The following is a 23,095-nucleotide window of genomic DNA, read 5'->3' as shown; positions in this document are numbered from 1 at the left end:
GCACCAAACCTACACGTTTGATTTATGATTTCTATAATGTTTTAATTATATGCCCAGACTTTTTTCACTTTTTTAAAAACAATTTGTATCATGTTAAATATTAGCCACTATCGGTAGCCACCGTCAGTTATACCCACATTTATAACTGTCAGTGACTTTAGTGTTAGTTTCCTTACATATTACATCATTCAATTACGTTGTTATTTTACTGTTCATTCCTCTGTCATGTTTGTGTGGTTTTTCATGAGGATCTCTAGCAATAGTGGATCATATTAGGCTAACGTATTATAAGTTGTGCAGTAATTTGGGACATGTAGTCTATTTGAATCATGATGGAACGCAAAACATACATAACAGTTCAAAACTGGAGCTTGTCGCACGGTTCACCACGACTGGACTGTTGTCATCACAGTTCCATGATTATTGAGGATTATTATGGTAGATTTATAGGACTACTGTTCAACCCCTATCGTACACTTTTCTCACCTTCCAATATTTTATGGATTGAACAATTGAATATGGCAACTTTCAGGGGGAATCAAACCACTATTTCTGATTCACCAAACATTTTTTGTGTAAATTTTTGTGAGTCTGTTGAGCTATGTTTTATTAAAAGGTACACCAAATTTAAAGGGATGTCTTTATTTAGATAAATGTACTGAAAATGTTGATGTGCATGTCTGAGATAACTAGGCCTTCAGTGAGTCCAGACGGCCAAATCCAGCAAGAAACCAACATATATGTTTTTAGATAAATAAAGTTAGGTGATTATGTCCCAGTCCAGACAGACATAACACAGACCATGTATGACAACAAAATATTTGGTTGTGTATACTGGGTACGGTGTAGAGTGAGTGATGGTAATCATCAAGCATTACATTTTCCCCTCTAAACAAATACACAGATGGGTTCTCTGATGCACATAACAGAAACACAATGAAAATAGAGATGTCAAGTTTTGAAGAATTAGGCCCCAGACACATGGTTAAAATCTATTGGTCAATTCATGAAGCAAAAATAAAAACGTTCAGAATAATGATAATAACATAACTTTCTAAATGTAATTGCTAATCCAATCCAAATAATTATATAGCTAACGATACAACCAAATACATAGTGTTTTATTTTTTTACTTTCCAAGTGTCACATGACTGATAGATCTACGTAGATAGAACAAGCATGAGAAGTGGACTGCAGAAGTGGACGTACAGGGTACGTCGGTAGGGCTGTGACGTTTGTGTATTTTTGGGTAACGATTGTCATGCAAATGGTACGGTAATTGTCAATTTTCAATTTTGTTGAAAAATGTTGTGAGCTTGTAATAAATACAACACAGCCTTGATGACACCCCTATCTCAAAAACGAATGGTTTTAACCGCTTGGAACTTTTGGAAATGATGCTTCTCTTCCAGACTATGCTGTTCTGCTCGTAAAATGATTACCAACTCTAACCACTTCAAATGACAAACTCATATTACGGAAACTATATCTACTTCAATATAAAGTTGAATCCCCCTTCCCCTAAAATAAATATATTAAGATGATTATGAAGATACTTTTTTAAAGTTCACAGTTATTGTCGGTTATACAATAATTGTGCCAGCCCTACACATTCTCCATATCTCAGTGCAGGCTGTCCAGCTCACACCCTGGCCCAACATTCCCTATGGGTTCATGGCTCGTAAAGGGCCCCTTATCCACAGTCTTTTTACTTGGCTGTCTGACTAAACCTCGTCCTCACCACACATCACAAGACCATCTATTTGAGCTGTATGGGAAACAGTCTAGATATGTGTTTTGGTTTTATGTTTATAAAGGTTTATCGGTTGAACAATGTAGTTTTTGAATGGTCACCCTACAGAACCTTTTGTAATACGTCAATGTTAGAGACATTGGTAAGATAACATTGCACCCTTTATAAGGGGTTTGTAAACTATTTTTAAACTGTTTAAACCTTTTAGATGTAAAGTCCCTTGTTTAGGGGTCTCACGTGGTTCTGGTACCGGTTCCGACTGACATTTTTGCTTATAAATGGATCTATGGACACCGTAGATCAGAATTGGGGTAGCCCTGGTAGCATTAGTCCTGGTTCCCACGGACGCAGTAGTATATTTAGACCGCCTGTGAGAGGTAGGATGTGAAATCTAAGTAGCACATTCAGAGATAAAATAATTCATAGATTAAACAAAAAACACTTTGTTTAATATGAGATGAAAGGCAAGTTCTTAACGAGTTCAGGAAGCCAAGCTAGAGCTATGTGTGACGTTCACAGTTGTGGGAGCAGATGTTTTGATCAAGAGAGCACATTTTCTCTAACACTAAACATTCAAATATGTATTTTAGAGTTATAAGGAATCTTATAGTGGTTTAATAATTTTATTATGCTATATTTAGAAAACACATGTCAATTCAAGCCGTATCCATACAGTTTTGTTGAATAGGAAATACGTCATAAAATATTTCGTAGTTTCATACTTGTACTGTGTACTTGAGCTTGTGTTCTCAAAAGTGACTACACCTCGGCAATGTATAACTATTTTTACCAGAAAGGTGAGATTTTGACCTTTCTTGGAGTATGCAGCATTACTAGTTATTGTTTGTTTATGGTCCTCTCATAATAAATATTTACTTTCAGGGATTACGTAGATGACATTTTAGATTACATGTATTAATAGATTGTGATGATCATCCAGATTCAATCAGAAATTAAAACATATTATATTAAGATCAAGGGTGTGGGGTTTCCACATCACTAAGGTCATTAACAAAACAGGCACCAGTAGCACAAATAGAATGCAAAGGGGAAGTTTATTAGGGATTTTCGTACACTGGGAAAGAAGGGGGAATTCACCAATCACCTAACAGTCCACAAGCCGTTCCCTTTGTCAGTTCCGTTTTCCAGGGGTAATCCGCACACTCGGGTCATCAGCCAATCCGGTCCGGTACACAAGGGGGTTAGTCCGACAGTCCAGGTCACAACGTGTAATCTCACAGATAGTAATCTGTCTTCATAACGCTCTTGGTTCTCTCCTACTCTGCCTCGTTGTGAATGTTGCTTCCCCCTTTTATCCCCAAACACTCCCTGGCTTAACGAGTTAGTCTTTCTTCGTTGGGGCAGGAAGTCCAAATAAGGCCCAGGGGTGGAGCCAACGGACTACCCAGATATCTCCCCTCAATCACCACTCCTCTCACCTCTCCCTGCCCGCTGCCACAATATTTATGAAATATCTGTACCTACTTTAACGACCCTAGCCTTGATGAGTGTGTTACTATGTCTCTGAAGTGGGATTGTGGATAGGGTGTTTGTCTTGGGTCAGGTGACTCGGGTTAAAGCCCCCCTCAGGGCAATACTGTCCCCCCATTCATTACAGTACTAAACGGCACACTAAACCATCCATACACACTAAACCGTCCATTGACAACTTTACAAAGGGTATCTTATGCTTTGATGTTCTCTTTTGCTCTCCTCTTTGTTCTAGGAGCCAGACCCAAAATTACCAAGAGAAACAGTATGGACAGTGTCGAACTGTGGAAGTACTCATCAGATAAGGTAAAAATAGTCATTTTGTTGATTCCATTGAGATTTCGTTTTCTCACCTAATTTCTGACATTTTATCAAATGACAACATACACATGTAAAATCAATGAAAATCCAATGGTATCCCTGCAGAATGGAGACAGCCAGGAATTGGACAGTATATCCCGGAGATCCAAGAGTAAGCAGTCTCAGCCAAGTAGAGGGAAGGGCTACCCCGACAGCCAGTCCTCAGATGAGAGGCAGTGGTTTGACTCCCCTGTGGACGCCGATGAAGTCACAGTCCAAGTCCCGCCTCCGGTGAGTAGCCATATCTTAATTCTCAATATTTATTTAACCATTATTTAACTAGGCAAGTCAGTTAAGAACAAATTCTTATTTACAATGACGGCCAAACCCGGACGACGCTAGGCCAATTGTGCGCCGCCCTATGGGACTCCCAATCACGGCCAAATGTGATGCAGCCTGGATTCCAACCAGGGACTGCAGTGATGCCTGTTGCAACTAAGTTCTGAAAAACGTAGTTAACCAGAAAATATCATTTTCCATCCACACAACCAATGTTTATCCGAGTAGATTTATATTTCCTAGTTTGCCCACTCGTTGACATACAATACTTCGGAAAGTATTCAGACCCCTTGACTTTTTCCACATTTTGCTACGTTACAGCCTTATTCTAAAATTATATGCATATCTTATATTCTGGGGATGAGTAGCACGAAGTTGAAATTGCGCACGCTATTTTTCCCTAAGTGAAAACTCTGCACCCTATCCTAGAGAAGTTAAGAACAAATTCTTATTTACAATGACGGCCAAACCCGGACGACGCTAGGCCAATTGTGCGCCGCCCTATGGGACTCCCAATCACGGCCAAATGTGATGCAGCCTGGATTCCAACCAGGGACTGCAGTGATGCCTGTTGCAACTAAGTTCTGAAAAACGTAGTTAACCAGAAAATATCATTTTCCATCCACGCAACCAATGTTTATCCGAGTAGATTTATATTTCCTAGTTTGCCCACTCGTTGACATACAATACTTCGGAAAGTATTCAGACCCCTTGACTTTTTCCACATTTTGCTACGTTACAGCCTTATTCTAAAATGTATTAAATAAAAAAAGAATTAGCAAATGTATTTAAAAAAACAACAGAAATACCTTGTTTACATAGGGATTCAGACCTTTTGCTATGAGATTCGAAATTAAGCTCAGGTGCATCATTTTTCCATTGATCATCCTTGAGATGTTTCTACAACTTGATTGGAGTCCAACTGTAGTAAATTCAATTGATTGGACATAATTTGGAAAGGCAAATACCAGTCTATATAAGGTCCCACAGTTGACAGAGCATGTCAGAGCAAAAACCAAGCTATGAGGTCGAAGGAATTGCTCGTAGAGCTCCAAGACAGGATTGTTTTGTAGCACAGATCTGAGAAGGGTAGCAAAACAATTCTGCAGCATTGAAGGAACAAGAACAAGAACATAGTGGCCTCCATCATTCTTAAATGGAATACGTTTGGAACCACCAAGTCTCTTCCTAGAGCTGGTCGCCTGGCCACACTGAGCAATCGGGGGAGTTCCTCTGTGGCGATGGGAGAACCTTCCAGAAGGACAACCATCTCTGCAGCATTCTACCAATCAGGCCTTTATGGTGGCCAGACGGAAGCCACTCCTCAGTATAAGGCACATGACAGCCTGCTTGGAGTTTTCCAAAAGGCACCTAAAGACTCTCAGACCATGTGAAACAAGATTCTCTGGTCTGATGAAACCAAGATTGAACTCTTTGGCCTGAATGCCAAGCGTCACGTCTGGAGGAAACCTGGCACCATTCATACGGGGAAGCAAGGTGGTGGCATCATCATGCTGTGGTGATGTTTTTCAGTGGCAGGGACTGGGAGACTAGTCAGGATCGAGGGGAAAGATGAACGGAGCAAAGTACAGAGACTTCCTTGCTGAATACCTGCTCCAGAGCGCTCAGGACCTCAGACTGGGGAGAACGTATACCTTCCAAAAGGACAACAACCCTAAGTACACAGCCAAGACAACACAGGAGTGGCTTCGGGACAAGTCTCTGAATGTCCTTGAGTGGCCCAGCCCGAGCCCGGACTTGAACCCGACCAAACATCTCTACAGAGACCTGAAAATAGCTGGGGCGCAACGCTCCCCATCCAACCTGAAAGATCTTGAAAGGATCTGCAGAGAAGAATGGGAGAAACTCCCCAAATACAGGTGTGCCAAGCTTGTAGCGTCATGCCAAAGAAGACTCAGGGCTGTAATTGCTGCCAAAGGTGCTGAAACAAAGTACTGAGTAAAGGGTCTGAATGCTTATGTAAATTTGATATTTCCTTTTATTATTTTTAATATATATGCAAAATATTATACAAACCTGTTTTTGCCTTGTCATTATGTGTAAATGAGGGGAAAAAACTACTTAATCCATTTTAGAAAAAGGTTGTAACGTAACAAAATGTGGAAAAAGTTAAGGGGTCTGAATATTTTCTGAATGCACTGTATAACTTCACTTCCTCATTATATCCATGCATAACAACAACATGCACCTGGTGTTTACTAGTCATGTTCATTTAATTGATCTTAATTTATTTAATTGATCTCTTCACGTGGAGAATATACCAGAGGAAATTAGAATTGTCAAACTCATCCTATGTCAGCTCCACTAAAAGGCATCAGTTACAAAGACTATTGTTTTCAATGTGTAGCCTAGCTCTATAATGGGTTTAGAGACACAATGGCTTGAAGTGTGTTAGCTTTAGGAGACGGTAGCGATAGCACCTCTGAGTAGCTTGTATCTCCTTAAAGCCCTAATTAAATCTGACACTTTCCTCCTAGTATCAAAGTGTTTTACTGAAAGGCATTATCTGCCGATTCTAGCTTCAGTTTCCTCTCTGCATTTTAGGAATGGCAGCCTTTAAAAAAATCAATGGTAGCTAACCTGACGGATAAAATGAAATAAATGTGATTAGCGCACTAAAGCTGGTGGTCAGCAAGACGCTTCTGAAGCCTGTAGGGTCCTTGCATCTTTGCACCTTTAGTCTGAGACTTACATCATGATTATAGGGGCAAGGGAAAGTGCCATAGGTGAGACATGATGTGATTTAATGAGGGTTAATGGACAATCTAGATCTCCAGGTTAATTCCTGGTAGAGACAGGAGTGCTGTGTCTGATGGCGTCAGAAGAAATCAGCATCCAGGAATAACACAAAGTAAACCTGCAGGCCTTTCTGACTGCTCTAGATTGTTCACAACAATATTCCTTTGTGCTTCCGTTATCCTTAGGACATCCTCGGCCAGCGCCAGCCAAAGCGGTTGTGCTTTGCTGTCACTTGGCATCTGAGGCGGCCAACCATGCGTCCCGGTTCTGTGATGCTGTTAATTGTTGCAATCAGTGGCTTCCCATGGAAAAGAGCGAGGAAGCCATTGTATGAAGGAAGCCTGTTATTTAATGACTGACTAAAATAGCGGTTGTGCAATTGGGGGTTGATATGGAGACAAAGTGGACTTCCTCTGGCTAATCTTTCTCTTGTTTCCAGAAATAAGGTCAATAAAAATGGTATTTGAACTTTGGTCTATTTTTTTCACACCAGGTCACACGAGTTGAAAGGGTCTGTGTTACAGTCTTTGGTTTTTCTCTGGATTTTGTTTTTGGTTGGTTCTGTTTGGGTGTGGCGCACACAGATTAGAATATTTTTCTTTGGTGGTGTTTAACGGTGGTTGGCATCCAATATGTTGCATTACCACCCCCAACCGAACTATAGTATAAATTCATTACACTTTGTGAAACAAAATGGGGAAAGAAATAAATAAAAATAAGAATGTGAAATGTCGGAATAATCGTAGAGAATGATTTATTTCAGCGTTTATTTCTTTCATCACATTCCCAGTGGGTCAGAAGTTTACATACACTCAATTAGTATTTGGTAGCATTGCCTTTAAATTATTTAACTTCGGTCAAACATTTCAGGTGGCCTTCCACAAGCTTCCCACAATAAGTTGGGTAAATGTTGGCCCATTCTTCCTGACAGAGCTGGTGTAACTGAGTCCGGTTTGTAGGCCTCCTTGCTTGCACATACTTTTTCAGTTCTGCCCACAAATTTTCTATAGGATTGCGGTCAGGGCTTTGTGATGGCCACTCCAATACCTTGACTTTGTTGTCCTTAAGCCATTTTCCACAACTTTGGAAGTATGCTTGGGGTCATTGTCCATTTGGAAGACCCATTTTCTTTAACTTCCTGACTGATGTCTTGAGATGTTGCTTCAATATATCCACATAATTTTCCTACCTCATGATGCCATCTATTTTGTGAAGTGCACCAGTCCCTCCTGCAGCAAAGCACCCCCACAACATGATGCTGCCACCCACGTGCTTCACGGTTGGGGTGGTGTTCTTCGGCTTGCCAGCATCGCCCTTTTTCTTCCAAACATAACGATGGTCATTATGGCCAAACAGATCTATTTTTATTGTATCAGACCAGAGGGCATTTCTCCAAAAATAACTATGTCCCCATGTGCAGTTGCAAACCGTAGTCTGACTTTTTTATGGCGGTTTTGGAGCAGTGGCTTTTTCCTTGCTGAGCGGCCTTTCAGGATATGTCGATATAGGACTCGTTTTACTGTGGATATAGATACTTTAGTACCTGTTTCCTCCAGCATCTTCACATAGTCCTTTGCTGTTGTTCTGGGATTGATTTGCACTTTTCACACCAAAGTACGTTCATTTCTAGGAGACCGAACGCGTCTCCTTCCTGAGCGGTATGACGGCTGCGTGGTCCCATGGTGTTTATACTTGCGTACTATTGATTGTACAGATGAACGTGGTACCTTCAGGCGTTTGGAAATTGCTCCCAAGGATGAACTAGACTTGTGGAGGTCTACAATATTTTTTCTGAGGTCTTGGCTGATTTCCTATGATTTTCCCATGATGTCAAGCAAAGAGGCACTGAGTTTGAAGGTAGGCCTTGAATTACATCCACAGGCACACCTCCAATTGACTCAAATGATGTCAATTAGCCCATCAGAAGCTTCTAAAGCCATGACATCTTTTTCTGGAAATTTCCAAGCTGTTTAAAGGCACAGACAACTTAGTGTATGTAAACTTCTGACCCACTGGAATTGTGATACAGTGAATTATAAGTGAAATAATCTGTCTGTAAACAATTGTTGGCAAACTTACTTGTGTCATGCACAAAGTAGATGTCCTTACCGACTTGCCAAAACTGTAGTTTGTTAACAAGACATTTGTGGAGTGGTTGAAAAATGAGTTTTAATGACTCCAATCTAATTTCATGTAAACTTCCGACTTTGTGTATATATTTATGTATGTGTGTGTGTGTGTGTGTGTGTGTGTGTGTGTACAGTCGTGGCCAAAGGTTTTGAATGACACAAATATTAATTTCCACAAAGTTTGCTGCTTCAGTGTCTTTAGATATTTTTGTCAGATGTTACTATGGAATACTGAAGTATAATTACAAGCGTTTCATAAGTGTCAAAGGCTTTTATTGACAATTACATGAAGTTGATGCCAAGAGTCAATATTTGCAGTGTTGACCCTTCTTTTTCAAGACCTCTGCAATCCGCCTTCGCATGCTGTCAATTAACTTCTGGGCCACATCCTGACTGATGGCAGCCCACTCTTGCATAATCAATGCTTGGAGTTTGTCAGAATTTGTGGGGTTTTGTTTGTCCACCTGCCTCTTGAAAATTGACCACAAGTTCTCAATGGGATTAAGGTCTGGGGAGTTTCCTGGCCATGGACCCAAAATATCGATGTTTTGTTCCCCGAGCCACTAGTTATCACTTTTGCCTTATGGCAGGGTGCTCCATCATGCTGGAAAAGGCATTGTTTGTCACCTAACTGTTCCTGGATGGTTGGGAGAAGTTGCTCTCTGAGGATGTGTTGGTACCATTCTTTATTCATGGCTGTGTTCTTAGGCAAAATTGTGAGTGAGCCCACTCCCTTGGCTGAGAAGCAACCCCACACATGAATGGTCTCAGGATGCTTTACTGATGGCATGACACAAGACTGATGGTAGCGCTCACCTTGTCTTCTCTGAACAAGCTTTTTTCTGGATGCCCCAAACAATCGGAAAGGGGATTCATCAGAGAAAATGACTTTACCCCAGTCCTCAGAATTCCAATCCCTGTACCTTTTGCAGAATATCAGTCTCTCCCTGATGTTTTTCTTGGAGAGAAGTGGCTTTTTTGCTGCCCTTGTTGACACCAGGCCATCCAAAAGTGTTCGCCTCACTGTGCGTGCAGATGCACTCACACCTGCCTGCTGCCATTCCTGAGCAAGCTCTGTACTGGTGGTGCCCCGATCCCACAGCTGAATTAACTTTAGGAGACGGTCCTGGCGCTTGCTGGACTTTCTTGGGCGCCCTGAAGCCTTCTTCACAACAATTGAACCGCTCATCTTGAAGTTCTTGATGATCCGATAAATGGTTGATTTAGGTGCAATCTTACTGGCAGCAATATCGTTGCATGTGAAGCCCTTTTTGTGCAAAGCGATGATGACGGCACTTGTTTCCTTTCAAGGTAACCATGGTTGACAGAGGAAGAACAATGAATCCAAGCACCACCCTCCTTTTGAAGCTTCCAGTCTGTTATTCGAACTCAATCAGCATGACAGCGTGATCTCCAGCCTTGTCCTCGTCAACACTCACACCTGTGTTAACGAGAGAATCACTGACATGATGTCAGCTGGTCCTTTTGTGGCAGGGCTGAAATGCAGTGGAAATGTTTTTTGAGGATTCAGGTCATTTGCATGGCAAAGAGGGACTTTGCAATTAATTGCAATTCATTTGATCACTCTTCATAACATTCTGGAGTATATGCAAATTGCCATCATACAAATTGAGGCAGCAGACTTTGTGAAAATTAATATTTGTGTCATTCTCAAAACTTTTGGCCATGACTGTATATCCTTTTTTTTTACCCTACCCTCATTAAAACCCACCACCTTATTCCACTGCTTTATCCCTGTTTGATTCTACCCCAGGCCTGAGAGGACTGGACACTACCACTAACACACCCTGTAACTCTTCTGAAGTGAAATCTCATATCCCCAAGTACTTTTCTGCAGCTACCACCACAACATCTATTTTCTGTGACTTATGTTCCATCTCTGCAGTACAGTTGATAGCCATTGCTATGAACGCTAAGAAGCCAACCTTACTGAAACATATATCACTCATTGGCCTATCCCTCTGTTCTGGAACAGATCTACTATTCACAGGGATCCACTCAGAATCCCTCACCCTTGATCCACCCTCCTACTTTCTTCACTGCCTCAGATTATGACATCTTCTGCACTACTTTGACCCTGGCCACCTCAACCTGCCTCTCTGATCCTGGCCACCTCAACCTGCCTCTCTGATCCTGGCCACCTCAACCTGCCTCTCTGACCCTGGCCACCTCAACCTGCCTCTCTCGTACCGGACAACTCTGATCCACAGCAACATGGGCAACCATACAGTTGACAACGTTTTCCACTAAAACAACACATTCCTCTGTTCCATGTCTTCCTGCACACTTCCCACATCTTGGGATCTCCCTCCTACACACTGCTGCAACATGCCCATAAACGTGACACCTGTAACACTGCAGTGGATTCGGCACAAAACCTCTAACAGAATAACTAGTTTATCTTAACATTACTTTGTCAGGTAAAGACCCTGGATCAAAGATCAAAAGAACAGACTGCGTCACCTCTGTTTCACCACACGATCTGCATCGCACCAAACAGCGAGCGTCACAAACACCAGGAATCAAGGGTTGCTACCTACATTAATGAGCACAAGGTTATCATGCTTTAGAAAGCTGCAGTCCTTGCAGATGAGTTTGTGTTGACATAAAAATACCTTCAAACAGGGCACAAAGTACTAATATCCTTACACAAAAAAACTATCCAGAGAAGTCATCTCTCACTACAAGGTTTGTCTTTTCCACCAGTACCCAGAGACAAGGATGGACAGAACTGGTTATCCGTATTTGCCAGTTTGGCATTACTGCCATTAGAAAAGCCATATTTGTCTCTGTGTCCTAAGTTGAAACAGAACATTTTGAGAGAAAAAGCTTTCTTCCTGTGGGAGCCCTCCAGCGCATTAAGTCTCTGGTTGGGACTGGTTTATCTCCTAAACAAGATCAGATTTGAATGAACCCTTTGTTTCAGAAGGGTTTGTATCTCTGCAGAGTGGTGTTGCTGTTAAACAGCCAATGAAGATACTGGGAGACACTGGGGCCGCCCAGTCCTTCATTTTGTTTGACACTTCAAGGCGTGGAGATGGGTTGCTTGTAAAATGTGGAACTCAAGTCTAATCTTGTTTCTGGTCGCGTGGTCATTGGCGTGAAGCCTACCCTACCTGTGAAGGGAGTCTTGTTGATTTTAGGCAATGATTTGGCTGGAGGGAAAGTTGTGCTGAATTCTGTTGTTTGTTAGGTGCCAGAGTAGAGGAACCTGATGGGTTATCAGAGAAATACCCGAGAGTGTTCCTAGCTGGTGCTTTTACACGTGCTATGTCTAAGAAGATTGCTGAGAGCAAGTCTAGTTTTGAGGAGGATGTCAGTAGTCTCACCATGTTTGATCTGTCTGAAACATTTCTGTGTGGTCCTGACTTTTCAGCCTGGTCTCAGTGACTACACGTAACATAGTAAATGTTATCCGGGACACACAAATATTATATGCTCTGTTTGGTATGTTTACTTAAGGCAAAAAGGAAAGTAGGGTAGTTGGTCGGGGTGCATGGGTGGGAGTATAACGAGAACATCTAGCAACCATGGGGTTGCAAGTTCGAATCTCATCACGGACAACTTTCGCATTTTAGCTAATAAGCAACTTTTCAACTACTTAGCATGTTAGCTGACCCTAACCTTAAACTTAGTAACATATTGTATGTTTTACAAATTGGTAACATTTTGGACATTTTTCAAATTCGTAACATATAATACTAACTGTAATTCATAACATCAAATGTGAATTGGCTAATGGTCATCCACAAATTAATACACACCACACGAAATGTAACATATCATACTAAATTGAGTGTTCAGATTTAAGTACAGAATAATACGAAATGCTCTGAGACCAGGTTGGATTTTGGTAGAACTCCTGAGTTGACCTCTCCTTTGAAAACCCCAAAGGTGAGCGAGTTGGTAGGACCTCTGAAAAGAGCGAGGGTCCTTACAGTTGACACTTCGATGTTTAGTTAAAGTCATTTTTCATTGGCTAGGGAGGGAGGTGGCGAGGGGGGGGAAGAGAGGTGGCGAGGGGGGTAAGAGAGTTGGCGAGGGGGGGTAAGAGAGGTGGCGAGGGGGGGGGAAGAGAGGTGGCGAGGGAGGGGAAGAGAGAGGTGGCGAGGGAGGGGAAGAGAGAGGTGGCGAGGGAGGGGAAGAGGGAGGTGGCGGAAGAGAGAGGTGGCGGAAGAGGGAGAGGGATGGAGAGGTGGCGGAAGAGGGAGAGGGAGGGAGAGGTGGCGGAATAGTGAGAGGGAGGGAGTGGTGGCGGAAGAGGGAGAGGGAGGGAGAGGTGGCGGAAGAGGGAAAGGGAGGTGGCGCGGGAGGGAGGTGGCGAGAGGGAGGGAGGTGGTGAGGGGAAGAGAGAGCGAGAGAGATGGAGGTGGCAAGGGAAAGAGAGGGAAGGGTGGAAAGGAGGAGAGTGGTGGTGGAAAGGAGGAGAGTGGTGGGGGAAGAGAGGGGAGTGAGTCAGGCGTGTGGAGAGTGAGGGAAGGGGAGAGCACTCGGAGAGAGAGAAAGGGAAAGATCGGAAAGAGACGTGCTTGTGTGGTAAGTCACTTCATACTCTTTATCTAAATTATTGTTTGATGGATGATAGTGTTGCTATCTAACTAGTCTCTACGTTTTGGCTTGTGTTAGCCTAAATGTCTGTTTTTCTTGCTTTGCCAGAGAGTCAGACACAATCTGTGGCAATTAAATGCGTTTATAATGCCCAGTAAAGCAACGTTTGAAGTGTAGTCTAATTTTGGTATGAAGTTTTCACAAAAGTTGCTGCTGAAAATGTGACCGCCTATAGCAACATCACGGTTGTATCGTACTACTGAACATTCTAGTCTCTGACCTGATTCTGGATATCTTGTTCACTGCGAGTTGCCCTTTATCTATATCACGCTATACCAAGTTGAGTTTTAAAGGTTTTCAATTATCAATGCAAATGTTTAGTCAATCTAATTTGCTACCAGAACGTAATGGGATTGTACATTATGTGTATCCAGTTCTATTTGTTAGGCGATAATGCTTGGTGTTGATTGTGTCATTATGGTATGACATCCAGGGGGATAATGACACCATCAGCCATTACTGATCCATGATGTGTCCTATGGTTTACTGCCTTTGATGTCTACCGTTAACCTGCCAAGGCATTTATCATCAACATGGAGGCAGGATCACACACTTCTTCAATGCAGAGAATCATGTTAATTTATCCTGAGGGTGGAAATTGGAGATGGCTTTAATGTAGTACTGGGATGTTGGTGCTGGATAATTTATGTGTACTGTATAAAGAGGTTGTGTTATGTTTGACCGAAATAAACAAAAGTGATGTAAATAGTGATGAATAATCATATTTACATTGGAATTAGCTCGTTATAACAGTATACATTATTTGTAACATATTCATCAACATATTAACACTGAGGTGTTGATAGCTTTGAAAGGTCTAGTTTCGTTATTCATGTTAAATTTGAAGTGGGCAACAAAAGGAGGTTTATTTTTACATTATGTCAGGTGACGGATTGAGCAACCTTGAAGATCTAGGCCAAGGTATATACCCTAGGTAGGGCATTCTCAGCACTGAGGGACATAATTGGTCAGATTGTGAGAACACTGTTATGCTGTTAGGGGTGCGTACTGGTGGCAGAGAAGTCAGACGCAGGAGAGCAAAAACGGTGTTTCCAAACGGTGCAGTTTAATAACAAAAACCCACTGGAAAACAGAACCATCAAATAATGGGTACATAACCCGACGCACACCAGGACAGACGTGCACAAGCACTTCCAATAAACAATCACCGACAAGGACATGAGGGGGAACAGAGGGTTAAATACACAACCCGTAATTGATGGGATTGGAACCAGGTGTGATGGAAGACAAGACAAAACCAAAGGAAAATGAAAAGAGGATCAGCGATGGCTAGAAGGTCGGTGACTTCGACCGCCGAACGTCGCCCGAACAAGGATAGGGACCAACTTCGGCGGAAGTCGTGACATATGTGCTATTCCAGGCAGTATCAAAGGCATTCTGTGTCCAAAGTGCTATGAAAAGGTTAAGAACAACTCAAACAACAACAACTTGATTTTTAATGCTACACACAGATCACCAAAATGATGTAGAGGCAGTGCTGGAAAAAGTACTCAATTGTCATAGTTGAGTAAAAGCAAAGATACCTTTAATAGAAAATGGCTCAAGTAAAAGTCAAAGTCACGCTACTTGAGTAAAAGTCTAAATGTTTTTGGTTAAGTGTCAAAAGTAAATGGAACTGCTAAAATATACTTAAGTATTAAAAGTAAAAAACATTTAACATTCCTTATATTAAGCAAACCAGACAGCAGAATTTTCCAGGGGGCACACTCTAACACTCAGACATAATTTACAAATGAAGCATTTGTGTTTAATGAGTCCGCAAGTACAGATGCAGTAGGGATGACCAGCAGTGTTTTCTTGATAAGTGTGTGAATTGGACCATTTTCCTGTCAGAATGTAACGAGTACTTTTGGGTGTCAGGGAAAAGGAGTATAGGAATAGGAGTAAAAAGTACATAATTTTTTTTAGGAATGTAGTAAAGTAAAAGTTGTCAAAAAACATAAACTCAGCAAAAAAAGAAACGTCCTTCACTGTCAACTGCATTTATTTTCAGCAAACTTAAAATGAGTAATTTTTTGGATAAACATAAGATTCAACAACTGAGACATAAACTGAACAAGTTCCACAGACATGTGACTAACAGAAATTAAATAATGTGTCCCTGAACAAAGGGGGGAGGGTCAAAATCAATAGTAACAGTCAGTATCTGGTGTGGCCACCAGCTGCATTAAGTACTGCAGTGCATCTCCTCCTCATGGACTGTACCAGATTTGCCAGTTCTTGCTGTGAGATGTTACCCCACACTTCCACCAAGGCACCTGCAAGTTCCTGGACATTTCTGGGGGGGAATGGCCCTAGCCCTCACCCTCCGATCCAACAGGTCCCAGACGTGCTCAATGGGAGATCCGGGCTCTTCGGTGGCCATGGCAGAACACTGACATTCCTGTCTTGCAGGAAATCACGCACAGAACGAGCAGTATGGCTGATGGCATTGTCATGCTGGAGGGTCATGTCAGGATGAGCCTGCAGGAAGGGTACCACATGAGGGAGGAGGATGTCTTCCCTGTAATGCATAGCGTTGAGATTGCCTGCAATGACAACAAGCTCAGTCCGATGATGCTGTGACACACCGCCCCAGACCATGACGGACCCTCCACCTCCAAATCGATTCCGCTCCAGAGTACAGGTCTCGGTGTAACGCTCATTCCTTCAATGATAAACGCAAATCTGACCATCACCCCTGGTGAGACAAAACTGTGACTCGTCAGTGAAGAGCACTTTTTACCAGTCCTGTCTGGCCCATCGACGGTGGGTTTGTGCCCATAGGCGACGTTGTTGCCGGTGATGTCTGGTGAGGACATGCCTTACAACAGGCCTACAAGCCCTCAGTCCAGCCTCTCTCAGCCTATTGCGGACAGTTTGAGCACTGATGGAGGGATTGTGCGTTCCTGGTGTAACTCAGGCAGTTGTTGTTGCCATCCTGTACCTGTCCCGCAGGTGTGATGTTTGGATGTACCGATCCTGTGCAGGTGTTGTTACACGTGGTCTGCCACTGCGAGGACGATCAGCTGTCCGTCTTGTCTCCCTGTAGCGCTGTCTTAGGCATTTCACAGTATGGACATTGCAATTTATTGCCCTGGCCACATCTGCAGTCCTTATGCCTCCTTGCAGCATGCCTAAGGCACACTCACACAGATGAGCAGGGACCCTGGGCATCTTTCTTTTGGTGTTTTTCAGAGTCAGTAGAAAGGCCTCTTTAGTGTTCATATCTGTGACCTTAATTGCCTACCGTCTATAAGCTGTTAGTGTCTTAACGACCGTTCCACAGGTGCATGTCCATTAATTGTTGGGAAACCGTGTTTAAACCCTTTACAATGAAGATCAGTAAAGTTATTTGGATTTTTACGAATTATCTTTGAAAGACAGGGTCCTGAAAAAGGGACGTTTCTTTTTTTGCTGAGTTTAGTAAAGTACAGTACAGATACTTTAAAATACTACTTAAGTAGTTTTTTAAAGTATTTTTACTTAAGTACTTTACACTACTGTGTAGAGCCAATAATTGTACTGCCATTGATTGCATTGGGCTAAAACTAGCCATTCCACAAACACCTTCCTCATATTGAGTTGCACCCCCCCAGAACAGCCTCAATTCGTCAGGGTATGGACTCTACAAGGTGTCAAGTGTTCCACAGGGATGCTGGGCAATGCTTCCCCACAGTTGTGTCAAGTTGGCTGGATGTCCTTTGGGTGGTGGACCATTCTTGATACACACAGGAAACTGTTGAGCGTGAAAAACCCAGCAGAGTTGCAGTTCTTGACACAAACCGGTGCGCCTGGCACCACTACTATACCCCGTTCAAAGGCACTTCAACCTTTTGTCTTGCTCATTTATCTACTGAATGGCACATAATCCATGTCTCAATTGTCTAAAGGCTAAAAAATGTAATTCTGCAAAAAATGTGTCAAAGAAATCCACTTCATGTCCTGAATACAAAGCATTATGTAAAGGGAAAATGTAACACAACACATCACTGAGTACCATTCTTCATACTGTATATAAAAATAAACTGAATAGAGCTAAGATCAGGCAAAATCCTAGAATCGTCTAGAATGTCAATTTATGCTGTAGCGTTAAGATTTCCCTTCACTGGAACTAAAGGGCCCGAACCATGAAAAAGAGTGCCAGACTATTCCTCCTCCACAGAACTTTACAGTTGTCACTATGCATTGTGTCAGGTAGCATTCTCCTGTCTCCACCAAACCCATATTCGTCCCTCGGACTGCCAGATGGTGAAGCGTGATTCATCACTGCAGAGAACGCGTTTCCACTGCTACAGAATCATTGCACATGGTGATCTTAGGCTTGTGTGCGGCTGCTCGGCCATGGAAACCCATTGTTTCCCAACAACATTGTTTCCCAACAAATAGTGCTTGTGCTGACGTTGCTTCCAAAGGCAGTTTGGAACTTGGTAGTGAGTGTTGTAACCGAGGACAGACAATTTATATGCGCTAAGTGCTTCAGCACTCGGTGGTACCGTTCTGTGAGCTTGTGTGGCCTACCACTTCGAGGCTAAGCCGTTGTTGCTCCTACACGTTTCCACTTCACAATAACTGCACCTAGCAAATTCTTATATACAATTACGGCCTAAGAGCAGTGGGTTAACTGCCTTGTTCAGAGGCAGAACGACAGATTTTTACCTTGTCAGCTCGGGGATTCGATCTAGCAACCTTTAAGTAACTGACCCAATGCTCTAACCACAAGGCTACCTGCCGCCCCACGAGCCACACATGAACCACATAAAAAGGATATAAGAGACAATTGGGTCAGTGTGTGTGGGATGAGGGGTTGTGCTGCCTCTTCTATCACTTAGCGTCCATGTCTCTCTGTTTCAGAAGCTAAGTCGTGACCCCTCTGATGAGGACTGCTTCTTCGACCTCCTCAGCAAGTTTCAGAGCAGCCGCATGGACGACCAGCGCTGCCACCTTGACGACCCGAACATGGAGAACGGAGAAAACGGCGAGAATGAAGGGGCTGTCTCTCTTAATGAAATGCTAGGTAGGTTAGCAAATTAGTGCTGTTACGACAGTCTAAAGCTAGAGGATCCCTGATACTACTTGGGAATTCCATTACTTCCATGAACTGCCTTTCACGTCAATGCATCACTCAAAGCACACATTGCTGGACATCTCTAGTCAGAAATGTGTGGCATTGATTTTTTTGGGGTCAATTACAGTAAATATATATAATCCAACTCCCTTTTCTCTCAGATCCAGCGCTCATCACCTCGCCCCAGACAGAGGAGCTGTTTGACCTGATCGTCAGCTCCCAGAGCCGTCGCCTGGACGACCAGCGGGTCAGCGTCAGCAACCTGCCCGGCCTCAGGATCACCCATAACAACCTTGGCCACCTGTGTGTTGATACAGACCCCCAGGAGCCCAGCGATGACTTCTTCAACATGCTCATCAAGTGCCAGGTAAGACCATGTCTCACTGCCTCAGCATCTCTATGGGTTGAATCTTAACCTTAGTCTCCAATTGACATCCATTGATGCGTAATTTAGGTTATGCAGGATTCATAAATTGCAGCACTCATGAATTGCATTTTTAGATGTCTGTCTCTCCTTCTCTCTCACTGTCCATCTCACTCTCATGGTCTAAACCAAGTCCTCCAGGATTGATGACCAGCGGTGCTCCCCACCAGAAGGGGGCCCCCGGGCTCCCACGGTGCCTGACGAGGACTTCTTCAGTCTGATTCAGAGAGCACAGGCCAAGCGCATGGACGAGCAGCGGGTCCACCTCCCCTCAGAAGAACAGGACGGGCCCGACTCCGACCCATCCGGGGACTCCAGCTAGGGGCCCAAGCAATCAGCCCTGGGGGCAGGGTTTGAGACTGCGACCGTTTGACTTGGCAATGCAAAACAAATTTTTAATTGGTTGCTAGGGTGTCAGTGAAAATGTTTTGCTTGTCATCTTAGTTTTTGGTTCACAATTAACTTTTTTTCTATTATCAAGATTTATTCTAACAGCAGTGGGCAGCAGCAATGGGTATGCAAACCAGGTATTCAAAAGTTTAGTCCGGAGTCTTGGTTGAATCTGTGCGATGTGCAATTCAGGCATCATGCACTGTTTGAATGAATGTGTCTAAAGGCTTTCCTAAAAAACCTTCCCAATTAAATGTTGACTGGAAAGTAGGACTACCTGACAGAATTTGGGGCGGCAGGTAGCCTAGTGGTTAGAGCGTTGGACTAGTAACCGAAAGGTTGCAAGATCAAATCCACGAGCTGACAAGGTAAAAATCTGTTGTTCTGCCCCTGAACAAGGCAGTTAACCCACTGTTTCTAGGCCGTCATTGAAAATAAGAATTTGTTCTTAACTGACTTGCCTAGTTAAATAAAGGTAAAACATTTTTTTATATCATAATGATTTGTTTCATTCGCAGAGCATTTTTCTGCTAACTCTGTCAGTGTAGCCTACACTGTACATTGCACAGTACAAGAACACTGCTAGGCAATTGAATTAAATGCAACTTAATTCTACAAATATACTTTTTTTTTTATTGTTCCCAGACCTTAAATGTGGTCTCCTGATGTGGTTTAAGCATTGTTGTGAACTTAAAACATCCAAGTTGTTGTAGTTTTCCTATAAAAAAGTGTGATTTTGACAGTGAAAACCTGGAAAAAACAAGGAAAACTATTACATTAAACCGGGAAAACTGAATTTACCAAAACTGATTTTATAGGGCTCTACACCTGTAGACTGACTGTTCAAAATCGCTAACACTAACCAGATTTCCATCCAACCTTTTTATGTGAGTAAAGTACATGTCGGATGAGACATTTCACGACAGGCCAGATGTAAACAGCTAATATATCGGTAAGCTTTCCAAATATTGACAAAACAAAATACGCTACACAAGGTGTGATCTTTTTGTGTCTGTTATATTAATTATGTGAGAAATGGCGGTGGAAACGCCTTTATGCACAAATATTGATCATCATATGAAAGTAAATTTGGAGTCGTAGTGCGTTCCTCCCACTACGACTTGGGAAACCATGCAGTTTATTAGGCTACAGATTAAATAGCTTATGGGCTGGTGAAAGTTCACGGTAATGAGCTTGATGCTCCTATACAATACATATCGAGGGTGTTATTCTGTTGACATGATGCTTGGCTGACTTTTGACTAATAATCTGCCATTTGTCTATAATAATCTCATCATGTAGGCTATACCCGCACTGTATCTGCAAGCTGTTGGCTAGAGGGCACGAGCCAAGACCAGAGTGGGCACATTCGCTATATAACTAAAAACAGTCACAGAACCATCAGTAGACTTGAAAATGTGATGGAAACCCATTTAACATGTTTTTATTTGGTAACCTCAAAAATAATTTGTATGTGCCCACACAGCCTTTTATCCACATCAAGTCAATTTGATGGAAACTCATCTCTGGTGGGAAAAGTATTGAGTATTCACATGGAAATCTGTCGCTAATTGGATGGAAACCTAGCTATTAACACCATTTTTGAGATTGTGCAAAGGTTTTTTTTTTTCCCTCCAAACAATCAATGTAAATATGATATTGTCAAGTTAAAATTGAATTATTTCTGTATGGAGGGTAGGATATTATAAGCTACTTGCTCAGCGTGCATCATTCGCTTTACCAGGACAGTATTCTTTTCTTTGGAGCCAGTAGCTCCCAGTTGGCACTGGCCCGGTGTGCCACTGGTGTGCCACTGGCAAATTTACCTGAATGTCAAGCCCTGCAAAGGCATGCTAATTTACCAGATGGCTTTTCATTACTTGCCTGGTTCTGTATGGAATGCAGCTACATTATAAGTCACAGGTGAGGTCATTATCATGGGGTGTGACCAAATCATGTACTGGTGCCATCAACTGGTCTGCAAGTGCAACCCTGCCTGGGCCCCCACTCGAGGAGATCCTTGAAGGGATCGAAGTAAATTAGGTTGATGTGTGACGCAAGATCCGAACACCATGTGGAATAGGTGGCACCCTTTCAGCTGTTGTGAATCTGTTCAGATTTGAAAGGTGTACAAATCCAAATTCTAGGAGAAATCTATGTGAATGAAGTGTTTCGCTAGGGTTTGAGATGCCAACAAGATATTTACTGTACCCCATCTACTGCCTTAAATCCGTTTTTTTTCAAACTCCGATTGTATTCCTAAGTATCAGGGGTCTGTGATTTCAAAGCGTATAATGGAGAAGTATTTGGTTTGAAGGATGACGATGATTGCTGCTGGTATTTTTGGTGACAAACAGTATTAGCTACAGTTTTCAGTGTCAAAATTTCATTCAGTGTTAGACAACAGCTCAAGAGACTACAGGAATAATTATAAAACAGTATGGTTAGTCAAGGTCTAGTCATTATAGAGTTCATGTCTTCTGGTGTACAAACAGGTTTAAAACAAAAAATTATACATTTATCAAAATACATTTTTTGTATAATAGTATACAAAATGTCAAGAAAATATTGTTTTAGAGTTGAATCAAGCTCGAATCAAAGTGCATCTCTTCAGTTAGGCCATGGAAGTGCCAATAGTGCAGTATATAGGCAGTATACTGATTGCAATCAACAAATGTCTAATGGTTAAACACCCACAATGCCGTCAACTTGATCAACCTGTCTCTGACCAATGACCTTAGAGCTGACAGTCCAATGGATCGGGGACTTTTTTAGGACAGCACAGGAGTAGACGTATTGCCTATGCACACACAATCCTGTGTTGCAGGGATTTCCTTCTACATTGCCACAGCTGTTAGTCTTCCGTTTCCAATTGTCTAGGAGGGGTTAGTTTTATATTCTGCTTGTATACTGTCCCTTTGTGGTGAAACATGTGTACTACAGCTGTCCTGTGTGTCCTATTGGAAATGACAGATTTTCGTAATTCCTGAGGTTGAGGATGTAATCTTGTGAGCAAGTATAATGCTTTTAAGCACTTTTGATTATTTCAGTGACAAGCTATACTTAACTGTACAGTATATACTTTGCATATTTTTTGCAGATCATTTTGTAAAGGTTAGAGTATATTTGCAAAAAATGTTAGTGCCTTTTGTATTTCTGTTCTCTTGTGGTTATCAGAATTATCCTGTAGAGTTATCCTGTAGCAGACCCAGCGGACCAAAGACAGGTGTATACTGAAGAAATGAAACAAAAACGGCTTGTAGTAAGATCTAAACGTACAGTAACGTGTTGCCTAACTGATGATCCATAATGGACATTTTTGTTGCTCTTCCTCTTTGGGACTCCATTTGTAAATGTTAGTTTTACCGTGTAGTTCTACTTTGTACCTCAAGAGTCATGAACCTATCCCAGAGTGGGCCATAAACCTAACTCAGGATGGGTCGTGATCTATATGATTCATCTCGATCTCTGTAATAAGAGGCTTACAAGGTCCCCACTGTTTTCCAAACAGAGCTAATTTCCTCTATTCTTCCATCTCATATAAGGGTAAACTTGGTCCAGATCTATCCGGTACGCTTCTATTTGTCACTACCATATGTACATATATTTTTTGTATTTATGTTCCATTTGAGGACATGAAGATGTCCCGTCTGCTTTTAATAAAATATTGATTCCAATGTTTTATGTGCCTCTGTCGTCATGTCTCATCAACAGTGTTTTACACATTACCATAAAGTCTGCTTTCAAACAACCGGCTTTGCTTCAACTTCAACACATTGCATGTAGGTGGTGTTGTGGCTACCTTTTTTTGA

General features: G+C 42.3%; 1 protein-coding gene across 3 annotated transcripts in view; it reads left to right on the top strand.

Moving 5' to 3' along the window:
• The window catches only part of LOC139552337 (G-protein-signaling modulator 1-like), a 61,649-nt gene extending 38,684 nt beyond the window's left edge, over nucleotides 1-22,965 (top strand). Inside the window, exons 10-14 of one of the 3 annotated variants that reach the window (XM_071363964.1) lie at nucleotides 3,480-3,550; nucleotides 3,671-3,835; nucleotides 18,259-18,418; nucleotides 18,631-18,836; nucleotides 19,027-22,965. In XM_071363964.1, coding sequence (XP_071220065.1) covers nucleotides 3,480-3,550; nucleotides 3,671-3,835; nucleotides 18,259-18,418; nucleotides 18,631-18,836; nucleotides 19,027-19,215 — 791 coding nt within the window. In that variant the 3' untranslated portion in view covers nucleotides 19,216-22,965. Of the gene's footprint in view, nucleotides 1-3,479; nucleotides 3,551-3,670; nucleotides 3,836-6,828; nucleotides 7,069-18,255; nucleotides 18,419-18,630; nucleotides 18,837-19,026 lie in introns of those variants that run through there. The other 2 variants (XM_071363963.1, XM_071363965.1) reach the window with 2 other exon arrangements.
• The last annotated feature ends 130 nt before the right edge of the window (nucleotides 22,966-23,095 follow it).

This window comes from Salvelinus alpinus, chromosome 24, assembly GCF_045679555.1.
Source record: "Salvelinus alpinus chromosome 24, SLU_Salpinus.1, whole genome shotgun sequence".
Classification (NCBI taxonomy): Eukaryota; Metazoa; Chordata; class Actinopteri; order Salmoniformes; family Salmonidae; genus Salvelinus; species Salvelinus alpinus.
The sequence above is the reverse complement of the archived record's forward strand: the minus strand, read 5'-3'. Positions and strand labels throughout refer to the sequence as shown.